We start from the raw sequence: 14,716 nt of genomic DNA on the forward strand, positions 1-14,716 counted from the left end.
AATAGCAGCATTTTTGCCTATTTTTTTTGCGACCGATGTTAATTTTTTAATGCGTACAGGATGAATGATTTCGCGTCCGGTAAATCTTATTTGGTCCCCATTTTGTTCAAGAGGCGACTAACAGGATTGGGTGGTCAGGCTCGCTGACTTGGTGATGCATGTCATCGTACCCCAGTTGCATAGATCGATGCTCATGATGTCAGTCACTGGATTGTCTGGTCCAGACTCGTAAATATATTGCAGAGTGCGGCGTTAAACAACAAACAAATAAATAAACAAACAAACAAACCTTCACACGGTCCCCATTCAGCACAGTAACGACAACATAAACTGCGGGGCGAAAGAAAGTGTATATACTTAAAAAATGGATTTGACCAACATATTACAAGCATGATCAAAACGTTACAAGGCTGAAATCAGTCGCCGAAACACTCCAAACCAAAGGTCCATAACACAACTATGGTACCCGTGTCAAATACATCACCATCGAATAACCATTTCTTTTAACAAGCACAACGCAAAGTCAACTTCATGACCCGCGCTTTACTCTTTTAAGGCTCCAGTTGCACAATATTTCTGACTACACAGTCTTACAACTGAAAAATGTCCCCTGCTAATATTTGATACAATTTGTGCATTGTAGAGGAATCCCTGATCCCGAGGTTCTGCGGAGAATGCGACAAGAAAATCTGAAGAAAGGAATCTCCAGTCCCAAGAACGGAGAGGTAAGAACGCGAAGACAGAAGGGCTTTAGCAAAGAACGAAGGAAAACGTGGCCTTCTAGGAACTTAATCAAACTGCAATCTTTCATGGTCACTTAGGGACGGCGTTCACGATCGTGTTCGTTATGCACATGGGTTTAATTTGGGAAGCTAATTCGCGGTGTTCTCGCTTTGATATTGCTGTGGAGAAGCTAAAACGGCTTAAAAACCAACTCGCCTTTATGTATTTTCCAAAATTGTTGAAACTTTTCCCTTGTAAATATTCCTTCTATTCTGAAGTATTTTGTTTTGAGGATGGTATTGTGTAGAATGTTGTTAATTTTATATGAAATAGGTCATACCAGACGCTGCATGGAAACTGCGTATCTGCAGTTTTATTTGCCTTCGGGCAGTGGGGTAGCCTAGTGGTTAAAGCGTTCGCTCGTCATGTTGAAGGCCCGGGTTCGATTCCCACATCGATACGATGCTTTGACCCCATTTTGGTGTACTCTGCAGTGATGTTTCTGGAAAATTGCTAAAAGTTTAAAACTGTCGTTCATTGTTAGATTGCAACAATTTCTATATTGGCAGGCTAATCGTTATTATGCATCTTTAGCGAACTACTTAACAAACTACTACCCGGGGAGATGTTACCGTACATAATGACATGTTATGTAGCTCTCTACTCAATTCTGTGGTACGTTTCATGCACACACAAATATGAATTGTCAAATATTATTTTTCTTTACAGAATCGGGACGTACGGTATCTCCAGTGCCCAGCCGCCGTTACAGTCTCACATCTGAAGAAATTCATCCGACTTAAATACGACTTGCCACTGAATTACCAGGTACAACAAATACAGTTGTCATTCGAATTTCATCATGAAATATGCGAAAGTGTATTTATGATTTTATTACAAAGGTTTTCTATTTATTTTTCTATTAACCGACGTACTTTTGCGAAATGTTTGTTTGTTTAACGCCGCACTCAGCAATATTCCAGGTATATGACGGCTGTATGTAAATAATAGAGTCTGGACCAGACAATAGAGTGATTGACATCATGAGCATCGATCTACGCAATTGTAATACGATGACATGCATCAACCAAGTCAGCGAGCCTGACCACCCGATCCCGTTAGTCACCTCTTACGACAAGCATGGGTTGCTAGAGTCATAGTCTAACCTGGATCTTCACGGGTGTTTTCCGAAATTGGTACGAATAAGTTTACATGACGCTAATCAAGCATACATGAAGCTAATCAAGCATACATTGTGAACCACGGATACAATTACAATATTCTCGTTGTCCTAAACCCACTATAATTATCAAAAGACAAAATAATTATTTTATTGATGTGTCAATCTTTGTGTAGACGTTAAATATTAATATTACTTATGACAGTTGATATGTTTAAGGTAAATTGAAATAGCCGTTTGTCTGAACCGTTTTGATTTCTAAAAACAGGAGAATTATAAATAATTCTAACAATATTTGTTAAAAGAGGTGCACTGACGTATCGCACTGGTGAAACACTTCTTTCAGCGTCAATTCCACACTCATGTCGTCCTTTCACAGACATGCTCACAGAATTCCCCCGAAAACTAAGTTTTGTATTTCGTTCGATTTATATGCATCGTTTCTTTTGGAATCTAAACATCTTTACGGCGGAAGTATGGTTCCTAGGTTTGTCAGCACCCTACCCGTGCTCGTGGATTTCACCAAAGTGGTAAACGTCTGAGACCTGCATCACTTCAGGCTTCCGTTAAGTGATGTAACTGGAATACTGTTCAAAGCAGCTTTTTAACCAAACTCTCTCGTTAACTATTGATATAACTTTATGACGTCACAGTGACATATGCGCGCTTTTTGTAGCATCCCTGGCGAAATTTCTCCGAATGAAGGATAATATTGGTGTGTACCCTATTTCACTGTTATATTCTTTTGGGAGCATTTATACCATTATCCATGGGTCAACAAACGCCACAACTTTCAATTCAATCCTATTGCACTCTAGGTATTACCCTGACGTAAAATATTTTGAAAGTTTATATGTTACTTCATATGGGATGAAATTTAACACTTTTTCATTTGAAAGTAATAAACATTTGTATTTATCTGGATATTTTTTATAAGTTTGTTTTTGCCAACTTAATCAGACCGCTCTACTATATAAGCTTTAACCCGAAATTTAGATACTGTGGTAGTCCCTGGTTAGAACGCTTGTCGTGGAGTCGACTGTGAGATTTCCTGGTTAGAACGCTTGTCGTGGAGTCGACTGTGAGATTTCCTGGTTAGAACGCTTGTCGTGGAGTCGACTGTGAGATTTCCTGGTTAGAACGCTTGTCGTGGAGTCGACTGTGAGATTTCCTGGTTAGAACGCTTGTCGTGGAGGCGACTGTGAGATTTCCTGGTTAGAACGCTTGTTATGGAGCTGAATGTGAGATTTCCTGGTAAGAACACTTGTCATGGAGACCACTGTGAGATTTCCTGGACAGAAAGCTTGTCATGGAGGCGACTGTGAGATTTCCTGGTTAGAACGCTTGTCATGGAGTCGACTGTGAGATTTCCTGGTTAGAACGCTTGTCATGGAACCGACTGTGATATTTCCTGGTTAGAACGCTTGTCATGGAACCGACTGTGATATTTCCTGGTTAGAACGCTTGTCGTGGAGTCGACTGTGAGATTTCCTGGTTAGAACGCTTGTCGTTGAGTCGACTGTGAGATTTCCTGGTTAGAAAGCTTGTCGTGGAGTCGACTGTGAGATTTCCTGGTTAGAACGCTTGTCGTTGAGTCGACTGTGAGATTTCCTGGTGAGAAAGCTTGTCGTGGAGTCGACTGTGAGATTTCCTGGTTAGAACGCTTGTCGTGGAGTCGACTGTGAGATTTCCTGGTTAGAAAGCTTGTCATGGAGTCGACTGTGAGATTTCCTGGTTAGAACGCTTGTCGTGGAGTCGACTGTGATATTTCCTGGTTAGAAAGCTTGTCATGGAGTCGACTGTGAGATTTCCTGGTTAGAACGCTTGTCGTGGAGTCGACTGTGAGATTTCCTGGTTAGAACGCTTGTCGTGGAGGCGACTGTGAGATTTCCTGGTTAGAACGCTTGTTATGGAGCTGAATGTGAGATTTCCTGGTAAGAACACTTGTCATGGAGACCACTGTGAGATTTCCTGGACAGAAAGCTTGTCATGGAGGCGACTGTGAGATTTCCTGGTTAGAACGCTTGTCATGGAGTCGACTGTGAGATTTCCTGGTTAGAACGCTTGTCATGGAACCGACTGTGATATTTCCTGGTTAGAACGCTTGTCATGGAACCGACTGTGATATTTCCTGGTTAGAACGCTTGTCGTGGAGTCGACTGTGAGATTTCCTGGTTAGAACGCTTGTCGTTGAGTCGACTGTGAGATTTCCTGGTTAGAAAGCTTGTCGTGGAGTCGACTGTGAGATTTCCTGGTTAGAACGCTTGTCGTTGAGTCGACTGTGAGATTTCCTGGTGAGAAAGCTTGTCGTGGAGTCGACTGTGAGATTTCCTGGTTAGAACGCTTGTCGTGGAGTCGACTGTGAGATTTCCTGGTTAGAAAGCTTGTCATGGAGTCGACTGTGAGATTTCCTGGTTAGAACGCTTGTCGTGGAGTCGACTGTGATATTTCCTGGTTAGAAAGCTTGTCATGGAGTCGACTGTGAGATTTCCTGGTTAGAACGCTTGTCGTGGAGTCGACTGTGAGATTTCCTGGTTAGAATGCTTGTCATGGAACCGACTGTGAGATTTCCTGGTTAGAACGCTTGTCGTGGAGTCGACTGTGAGATTTCCTGGTTAAAATGCTTGTCGTGGAGGCGACTGTGAGATTTCCTGGTTAGAACGCTTGTCATGGAACCGACTGTGATATTTCCTGGTTAGAACGCTTGTCATGGAACCGACTGTTATATTTCCTGGTTAGAACGCTTGTCATGGAACCGACTGTGATATTTCCTGGTTAGAACGCTTGTCATGGAGGCGACTGTGAGATTTCCTTGTTAGAACGCTTGTCATGGAACCAACTGTGAGATTTCCTGGTTAGAACGCTTGTCGTGGAGTCGACTGTGAGATTTGCTGGTTAGAATGCTTGTCGTGGAGTCGACTGTGAGATTTCCTGGTTAGAACGCTTGTGATGGAGGCGACTGTGAGATTTCCTGGACAGAACGCTTGTCATGGAACCGACTGTGAGATTTCCTTGTTAGAACGCTTGTCATGGAACCGACTGTGAGATTTCCTTGTTAGAACGCTTGTCATGGAACCAACTGTGAGATTTCCTGGTTAGAACGCTTGTCGTGGAGTCGACTGTGAGATTTCCTGGTTAGAACGCTTGTCATGGAACCGACTGTGAGATTTCCTGGTTAGAACGCTTGTCATGGAACCGACTGTGAGATTTCCTGGTTAGAACGCTTGTTATGGAGCTGAATGTGAGATTTCCTGGTAAGAACACTTGTCATGGAGGCCACTGTGAGATTTCCTGGTTAGAAAGCTTGTCATGGAGGCGACTGTGAGATTTCCTGGTTAGAACGCTTGTCATGGAGTCGACTGTGAGATTTCCTGGTTAGAACGCTTGTCATGGAACCGACTGTGAGATTTCCTGGTTAGAACGCTTGTCATGGAACCGACTGTGATATTTCCTAGTTAGAACGCTTGTCGTGGAGTCGACTGTGAGATTTCCTGGTTAGAACGCTTGTCGTTGAGTCGACTGTGAGATTTCCTGGTTAGAAAGCTTGTCGTGGAGTCGACTGTGAGATTTCCTGGTTAGAACGCTTGTCGTGGAGTCGACTGTGAGATTTCCTGGTTAGAAAGCTTGTCGTGGAGTCGACTGTGAGATTTCCTGGTTAGAACGCTTGTCGTGGAGTCGACTGTGAGATTTCCTGGTTAAAAGCTTGTCATGGAGTCGACTGTGAGATTTCCTGGTTAGAACGCTTGTCGTGGAGTCGACTGTGAAATTTCCTGGTTAGAAAGCTTGTCATGGAGTCGACTGTGAGATTTCCTGGTTAGAACGCTTGTCGTGGAGTCGACTGTGAGATTTCCTGGTTAGAATGCTTGTCATGGAACCGACTGTGAGAGTTCCTGGTTAGAACGCTTGTCGTGGAGTCGACTGTGAGATTTCCTGGTTAAAATGCTTGTCGTGGAGGCGACTGTGAGATTTCCTGGTTAGAACGCTTGTCATGGAACCGACTGTGATATTTCCTGGTTAGAACGCTTGTCATGGAACCGACTGTTATATTTCCTGGTTAGAACGCTTGTCATGGAACCGACTGTGATATTTCCTGGTTAGAACGCTTGTCATGGAGGCGACTGTGATATTTCCTTGTTAGAACGCTTGTCATGGAACCAACTGTGAGATTTCCTGGTTAGAACGCTTGTCGTGGAGTCGACTGTGAGATTTGCTGGTTAGAATGCTTGTCGTGGAGTCGACTGTGAGATTTCCTGGTTAGAACGCTTGTGATGGAGGCGACTGTGAGATTTCCTGGACAGAACGCTTGTCATGGAACCGACTGTGAGATTTCCTTGTTAGAACGCTTGTCATGGAACCGACTGTGAGATTTCCTGGTTAGAACGCTAGTCATGGAACCGACTGTGAGATTTCCTTGTTAGAACGCTTGTCATGGAACCAACTGTGAGATTTCCTGGTTAGAACGCTTGTCGTGGAGTCGACTGTGAGATTTCCTGGTTAGAACGCTTGTCATGGAACCGACTGTGAGATTTCCTGGTTAGAACGCTTGTCATGGAGGCGACTGTGAGATTTCCTGGACAGAAAGCTTTGTCATGGAGGCGACTGTGAGATTTCCTGGACAGAAAGCTTGTCATGGAACCAACTGTGAGATTTCCTGGACAGAAAGCTTGTCATGGAGGCGACTGTGAGATTTGCTGGTTAGAACGCTTGTCGTGGAGCCGACTGTGAGATTTCCTGGACAGAAAGTTTGTCATGGAGGCGACTACAATGGGGATTGGGTGGCTAGGTTTTTAGAATCAGCTGATTGCGTCTCTTCGTGTCCCGATTGCGTAGATGGCTTTCAGTCACTGGTTTGCCTGTCCTTGACCGTCATACAGTTTTAATTCCCGATAAATTGCCTTTTAAAAATAACAGAAAAAAGAAGATATGTCCAGAATAAGTATCTATAGTCAATACGTGTGTTCTATTAATCATAAAAAAAACACACACACAAAAAACTGTTAGACGTTTTGTTTCTAAAGTTGTTCTGGTGGAGCCTCCTACGCACGGTTCACGTATGACCATACGCTGTGTAACATTTGACAGGCTGCTTAATGCTGGTCTGGACAAGCTCAGCCCCGACTCTACTGTAGCTGTATTTGGCGGCATTGTGATATCTACAAGGAGACAGGTTTGCTAACGCCCCGGAATCTAGAGCCACGCTGTCGGTAGATTTACTGGTACACTAACGAACCTCGCTCCGACAGTGAAAAATTGCGTTTTATAAATCCAGGGCATGTTTACAGATGACTGGTCGAGCTTATCAACTTCGGATCCGAATTGATTCATGATGCCAATGCGTAATTAGGGCAGTGCTGTTAAGATATCCAGCCCCGATGGAGCATATCGATCATTAATATGTGAGTTGCTCGTCTCCACTGTCTGGAGTTTGGCAAACAGATCACGAGGAACAATTTGTAACTTTTACATTTTCTAGACCTTACTAGTAACTTGAATACACAGCTTGCAGCTCTCGTGGTATTCCGATGATGAAAATATTTACTTATATCAAGTTGAATATTTTGTTACGAATCCCTTGAATGGTATATTGCTCCATTTGGATAGCCAGTATGTCGTTAGTTCTACGATTCGCCAGATTATATTCCTTGGGTTTCACGTGGTTAAGGTGTACGACATTTTCCACTATTGTTCTGAAATGTCGTTCACAGTGGCCACTCACTCACTCACTCACTCCTCTGTTATACTGGTAAACATGTTGTCGTTTCGTGGCCCCGCGCGTTCGCTTGTTGAAACTGCGGTCTGGTCCGCCGTGGAACATGTTTACTAAACAAACTCACCATGACTTGGACCAGCCTGCACTGTACATTATAAAACTGCGACATCGGCAAGTGTAACAACGCCAGACTTGGTCGTTTTCAGTGTTAATCACGCTTGCTTTTGTTTCAGATCGACATTTTCCACACTGACGAAGCCCTGCGGGAATATTACACCCTGATGGATATCGCCTACATATACACGTGGAGGAGGGTACGTATAGCATATAGCCCCATATGACCCTGGTATATATCATATATATGTCCTTATGTCCATATTTCCATATTTCCATATGTCCTTGGTATATACTACTCAAAAGAAATGGCCGTGACAGACAAACGTTAGATATATGAAACTATCGGGTGTTCTTTATGTTCTTTTGAGCAGTATATAAGTCACGTGGTATATAAGGACGCACTCACGGACACTTCATATTTTTTAACAAAAAGGTCAAGAGCCACTGGTATTTCCTGAATTGTAAATGTCATGTGAATATTTCAATAAGGTAACAAAGGTTTTAATAATTAATGCGTTATTAATCATGTTCAAATAATCTGACTAGCATTAATGGTATCGTGAAAATAAACTACCGTGGGCACCAACTGACGGAGAAACATATTTCATATAGTTCTACGTGTCAGGAGGTACTAATCGTGTCAATATTTGTTTCCTTTCGCGTAACGTACTGTTCACACCTGAAATGTGTCTATATCTACGTAGATACAAGACATGATATATCACCAGAGGGATTGGAGCGTGAATGGAATACCCCTCACTGGGGAGGTGCTATTGCTGGAATATTGCTACATGCGGCATAAAACATCACTCACTCATCTCGTGCTCCACAGTCGTCTGAGACCGCCTCCGTGGTCTTGTGGTAGAGCGTCCGCCCGGAGAGCGGAAGGTCCAGGGTTCGATCCCGGGCCGCGTCATACAAAAAGACGTTAAAAGATTGTACTTGTTGTTACCCTGTCTGGCGCTCGGCATTAAGGGGCTAAAACAAGGACTGGTCGGCTCGGAGTCAGTATACTGTGTCTGAGTGGGGTATTCATGTTAAACTGCGGCATGGTATCTCAGTGAGCTAGCACTATAAATCGGCATCAGTCCGGACTAGTACAAGCAGCCACACACACACATACACGTGCATGCACGTCGCTATATAAGTGCAATAATCTTGGACGCGACGTTAAACCCAATTTCACCTCACAGTCGTCTGAAAGTATACCAATACAAGCTTCCTATATTCATGTGTACCTTTATACTCTACGATGCGACATGGGTACATCTCCATCACTCATATCAAGAACAATTGTTTCATTCGCCTCCAACATTATCATTTCCCGGTTAACACATTTTCCATTATTCCAGACCCGTGAAGATCCGTGGTAGAATAGGTCTTCAGCAACCCCTGCTTGCTGTAAAAGGCGACTACGCTAGTCGTAAGAGGCGACTAACGGGATCGGGTGGTCAGGCTAGTTGATTTGGTTGACGCGTGTCATCGATCCCAATTGTGTGGCTCGATGCTTATGGTATCAGTCACTGGATTGTCTGGTCCAGACCCGATTATTTACAGACCGCCATCATATAGCTTGAATATTGCTGAGTGCGGCGTAAAACAACAAACCAACCAACCATTATTCCACTTCATATCGAAATAAGGGAATAAATACGTACACTACATTTTCGTCGCGAACAAATCCCACTTTGAAATACGAGTTATCCTTACTCTCGAAATATATATAATAATCACTCAGTTCAATCATAATCCAAGGGGCGGTCGGGTAATCTCGTGGTTGAAGCGTTCGCTTGTCACGCCGAAGACCCGGGTTCGATTCCCGACATGGGTACAATGTGTGAAGCCCATTTCTGCTGTCCCCCGCCGTGATATTGCTGGAATATTGCTGGAATATTGCTAAAAAGGGCGAAAACCCATACTAACTCAATTATAATCCCGAAAAGCATCAGACAAGGAAGCAGCATGTTGTTTGCTCGGGTTGTTAGGGAAGTATTGCCTTCACATATTGTCCTCACGTGTAGGCGTGTAGCTTCTTCCACTCATTTCCTACCTGCGAACCTTCACCGGGAACACTACGCGAGGCTCATTGTCTATTCTTCATGAAATGAAAAACGTCTTCTGTTACCGAATCCACTTATTGATTTTCCGTCTCATTCGGAATAGTTACGGCCATTGTATTGGGGAATCGTGTTCGATTCCTGTAATCATTCCGTGATGACTTACTCTTGATGAATTGTCTAAGGCTGCATTGTGCAAAAGCCATTGCGTTTTTTTTATGGTGTGGTTTAAATTCTTACTTGAAACGATATTCAGAACATATATTTGATCTAGTTCGGCAGCATTTGTGATGTGATTGATTTTGATGACGTGATTTTGGATTGAAACTATCAAGATAGAAAATATCACCCTCTCCATCCTCGACTTGTGAAACTCGATGTGAAATTGTATTGCAAAATTGTATAGACCAGTTATGTAACCATAAATTGAGGTGGTACTGCAGTATGTAGGTACTTGTGCTCTCCTCTCTTTTCTGAAATATATCCAGTCTTGATCAAGCAAACCAGTGGTTGATAACACGAGCACCTACCATGATGACACAGTTAACCAGGTCACACATCACATCACCTAATCGTCATATTCGACTCCAACGAAAATCATAGTATCTATTCCGCCCTGGAAGCTAATCAATTTTTGTTTGTTCCAGAGGGGCCCGTTGAGATTATACTACACCATATATGAGCGTAAACTGAAAAGACTTCACGACCAAGCTTTGTCTGACGAAGCTGAAACCTGCTGCGATGTGCCCACCAAAACCGCCAAGAAAAACAACTACGACAACGAAATTGTGAACACCCCCACAATGTTAAACATCCCAACCATACAAATACAAAAAAACACTGCCGAAAGCAAAGGGAAAGAAATAACACGTCCCAAATCAAATGACACACTCTGTCCTAAAGCTAAAGACACACCCTGTCTCAAAATCCACATGGAACCGAAGGGAAAGGTTACCACCAATTCCAAAGAGAAAGACTCTTTGAAAACAACAGTGTCTAAATGTCAGGCTGACATAGTGAAAGTTGTTTCCCAGTCAACCACCAAAGAGTCTGAAACCAAAAAGCAAACGGAGAACAAGAAACCATGCCCAGAAATGAAAAAGACTGTTGCTGATGCTAAAAAGGGCGCCCATGATGCCAAAAAGAGTCTTCAAGAAGCGAAGAAAACTTCCTTGGAGGTTAAAAAACCTTTACAGGAAGTGAGAAAGCCTTCTGAAGTTAAGAAACTTGCTAATGAGGTTAAGAAGCAAGCGGATGGCAAGAAACCTCAGACAGAACTTCGAAGAATTGAACCAAAGAAAACCACCATTGAGCTCAAGAAACCGCCGACAGACATGAAGAAGATGTTAAATGATGTGAGAAACGACAACAGGAAACAGTCGGAAACAAAGCGGCCATCAGAACCGAAGAAACATCAGACTATCGAACCCAAGAAAAGCATCGAAAATGGCAAAGCCTCGTCTGAGGTCAGAAAGACCCACTCTGTTGGTCGTAAACAGGCCGAACCAAAGAAATTATCAATGCCAAATATGAACGGACATTATACAAACGGTCACGGTGCCTACGACCTGAGTAAAGCGACCCTTGACGAATCTGGACTTTTCAAAATCCCCAGGAGGGATGAACCTTTGAATTTGGTGAAGAAAGATAAAAACCAACCTTTGAAACTGAACGGAGGGTTTAGCCCCAGACCAGATATGAATGTGGCGACATAAACGTTTTGTGAGATTCTTTCCAAGATTGGATAATACTGTGTTTGGACCTGCCCTGAAAGGATATATTTTAAGGAATCAACGTATTGGTGTCGAAAACCGGTGGCTTGAATATACTTTGATGTGAAAGATATACATGGAATGATATTCTCTATGGATGTATATATACATATATATGTCGGTGTATTAATTGTGCCCAAACTTGGAATGTGCAAAGCGATGTTCATGTGCTGGATCTTTACTTGTGCAAACTGATGTATTCTCCAGACTGCCATCTGGCCTTTTAATAATGTACACTGCGGGGAGCTCTCGTGGATTACCAAAAGTGACATGCTGGATGTATATATATATTTACTTACCTAAGACTCAAGACACTGATGGGAAGGTGTTCCTCTCCGAAGGTGACGTGTACATACGTTGTATTTACGGTCTAAGACTGGTTTTAAGTTATTCTGTAGAACTTAGCGCATCACCTAGTGCTGAGCAAGACAACTGCCATTTTACTTGCATTTATAGCTAATGCATTAGAAGCTGTGACACATTGTGTTGATCATCAAGATTCGTGAATATTGGATTACTCTCCTTGGTTGGATTTTACCGACGATTGTGATTGGTTCAAACTCCTTCATCATTCGTCATTGGCTTACGAGAAGTTTCAAATTACCCGTACATTTTGATTGGTTGTAGGGGAAGGAGCAATTGGTTATTAACGATTTTATTCATTTGTGATCACAAGCAGACTAATAACGACGGGATATGTCTGCTGTTAGTTTGGATGTGTACAAATTAATGTATTTGATTACTTAGGAGATTGTGATAGAAAATAAAAATAAATTACATGATGTGCTTTTGTGAGTGTTAATGTGTTCGAGCAAACACAGAGTCGGTGTAAGAGGCGACTAACGGGATCGGGTGGTCAGGCTCGCTGACTTGCTTGATGCATGTCATCGTATCCCAATTGCGTGGATCGATGCTCATGATGTCAATCACTGGATTGTCTGGTCCAGACTTGATTATTTACAGACCGCCGTCATTTAGCTGGAACATTGCTGTGTATGGCGTTAAACAACAAACAAGTCACACACACACACCCAAAAAAATAAAAAAAATAAAAAAAATAATAATATTTTTTTTTTAAGGAACTGGTACCCCAGCCAATACACGTAGAACAAATCGGTTCAGAGACATTTGATACCTGGTATTATGATGGGCAGCCTATCTGTGATGTGGTGGGGTAGCCTAGTGGTTTAAAGCGTTCGCTAGTCAAGCCGAAGGTCTACCTTCGATCTCACGTGTGTACAATGTAAAAGTCATTCCTGCTGTCCCCCTTCGTGATATTTGCTGGAATATTGCTAAAGGCGGCGTAAAACCATACTCACTCACTCACTCACTCACTCACTCACTCACTCACTCATTATTTGTAACGCATGACTACAAAATAGCACCAAAATAACTGCGTAATCAGATTTAAAATATAGCCTGAAAGTTAAATATAAATAAATAAATACAAATAAAAACGACACAAGTAAGCTGTACGTAAATATCATACAGTGCATTAGTTATACGTGTGAATATATAAATATCTGTACTGCATTTGAACTAACTTGTGTATATTCGTACTGCACCTGTATTATGCGCGTATTATCATGGTACTTTAACGAGCAGTAACAACTGTAGCATGTGTTATATTTGCGATAACACTTTCTTAGTAAAGTACAAATTCTATTACTTTTTTGGGTTGAGTCCCACCCTTGATTCGAACCCACAAACACAGTGCCTGTGTGGGTTAGATCGCTGACTTTGTGTGCTGGCAATTGGGGCCTCACTCTGAGAGCTTGTGTTCGAATTCCAGAGGGACTCATCCCCCCAAAGTACTAGAATTTGTACTTTACTAAGAAAGTGTTTTCCCAAATATAACATTTGTTACATTTGCCCACATTCTAAATGGCATTGTGTATTCTCAGATACAACTGGTTTTTGTCTGGCTGTTTTTGTGTAGTTTCCTACCCACGGATCGATAACCAGTCAGTCTGACACCCGTTTCATTCCCGGGTGACTGGGATAACATGTAGAGGTTAGGTAGAATTTACTTCGCTCTGTAGGCAATGTTCGAAATAGTATATTCTGAAGTTAGAAACACGTTCACAAAATCTGACAAATACATTCCTGTTCAACATGTCCTGTATCCAAATTACCAACTGTCATTTAACATGCAGCTGTTGTTAAAAGCATTGTAACAAATTGCGGTTTTGTGAGAAACAAACTGCGGCTATAACGAACACGTTTCAACAGTCGAAATTATTATTAAGATGTTTGATAGTATAATTTAATAATAGTAAGATGTTTTTTCACTTAAATCATAGCCTTTGGATTTGTTTCACTTAAACGTTGACCAGGTATTATCACATTCTTTAACTACTTGAAAGTAAAGCTTTGATCAGTGAAAAACATAATACCTTGTGTCGTCACTATTGAAACGTGATTCCTAATCAGATGCTTATGATATAATCGGAATCGTACAATGGACTCCGCCTCAGTAAATATTTCTTATTATGGAAATGCTTTTTGTCGCTTTATTCTATCACTTAAAAATTTCCCCCTATGGAAACACCTATCTGTTCCGTTGGCTGCAATACTCGGCCGAGATCATTAACGCAAGCTTAACCCGAGCTTACCGCCGTACATACTATCAGATGCTCTTTAGCATGACACATGGGGGCGGTGGGGTAGTCTAGTAGTAAAAGTATTCGCTCGTCACGCCAAAGACCCGGGTTCGATTCCCCACATGGGTAAAACCTTACTCACTGACTCACTCAAGGCACGTGTTCAATACAGATCACAGTACAACAGAGAGCTAATTTATTTTTAAGATGCTGCGATCTGTCAACGTAAACAGTCACAGGGCGAAGCAGTATGCATTAGGAGATGACTCTTCGTTGATGGAGCACATTGTGTAAAACTATTCTAGGTTATGCTTCGTTTTCCCTCCTATTATATTAAAGTGGACATGTCATTGTAATCGTATGTGCATTATATACAGAAATAAAAGGTGGTGCTTGACTATTTGCAATGTACATATATACCACGGACCTAAATGTCATTTAGATCCGTGTATATACTGAACAAACAATATAGGAATCATGTATATTTTTAGGGATACATTTGTGAAACTGTGTGCTTTGTCATCACTACAAAAAATATCCAAAAAATATTCATG

The 14,716-nt window shown here is 42.1% G+C and overlaps 1 protein-coding gene across 1 annotated transcript in view; it reads left to right on the forward strand.

Annotated features, from left to right (window-relative positions):
• Positions 1-12,341, forward strand: part of LOC124110539 (polycomb group protein Psc-like) — a 34,441-nt gene extending 22,100 nt beyond the window's left edge. The window contains exons 7-10 of the mRNA XM_046469920.2: positions 644-725; positions 1,453-1,551; positions 7,847-7,927; positions 10,435-12,341. Of these exons, the coding sequence (XP_046325876.2) occupies positions 644-725; positions 1,453-1,551; positions 7,847-7,927; positions 10,435-11,502 (1,330 nt within the window). The 3' untranslated portion in view covers positions 11,503-12,341. The remainder of the gene's footprint in view (positions 1-643; positions 726-1,452; positions 1,552-7,846; positions 7,928-10,434) is intronic.
• Positions 12,342-14,716: the final 2,375 nt, after the last annotated feature.

This window comes from Haliotis rufescens, unplaced genomic scaffold (genome assembly GCF_023055435.1).
Source record: "Haliotis rufescens isolate VD_foot unplaced genomic scaffold, xgHalRufe1.0.p SCAF_148, whole genome shotgun sequence".
Classification (NCBI taxonomy): Eukaryota; Metazoa; Mollusca; class Gastropoda; order Lepetellida; family Haliotidae; genus Haliotis; species Haliotis rufescens.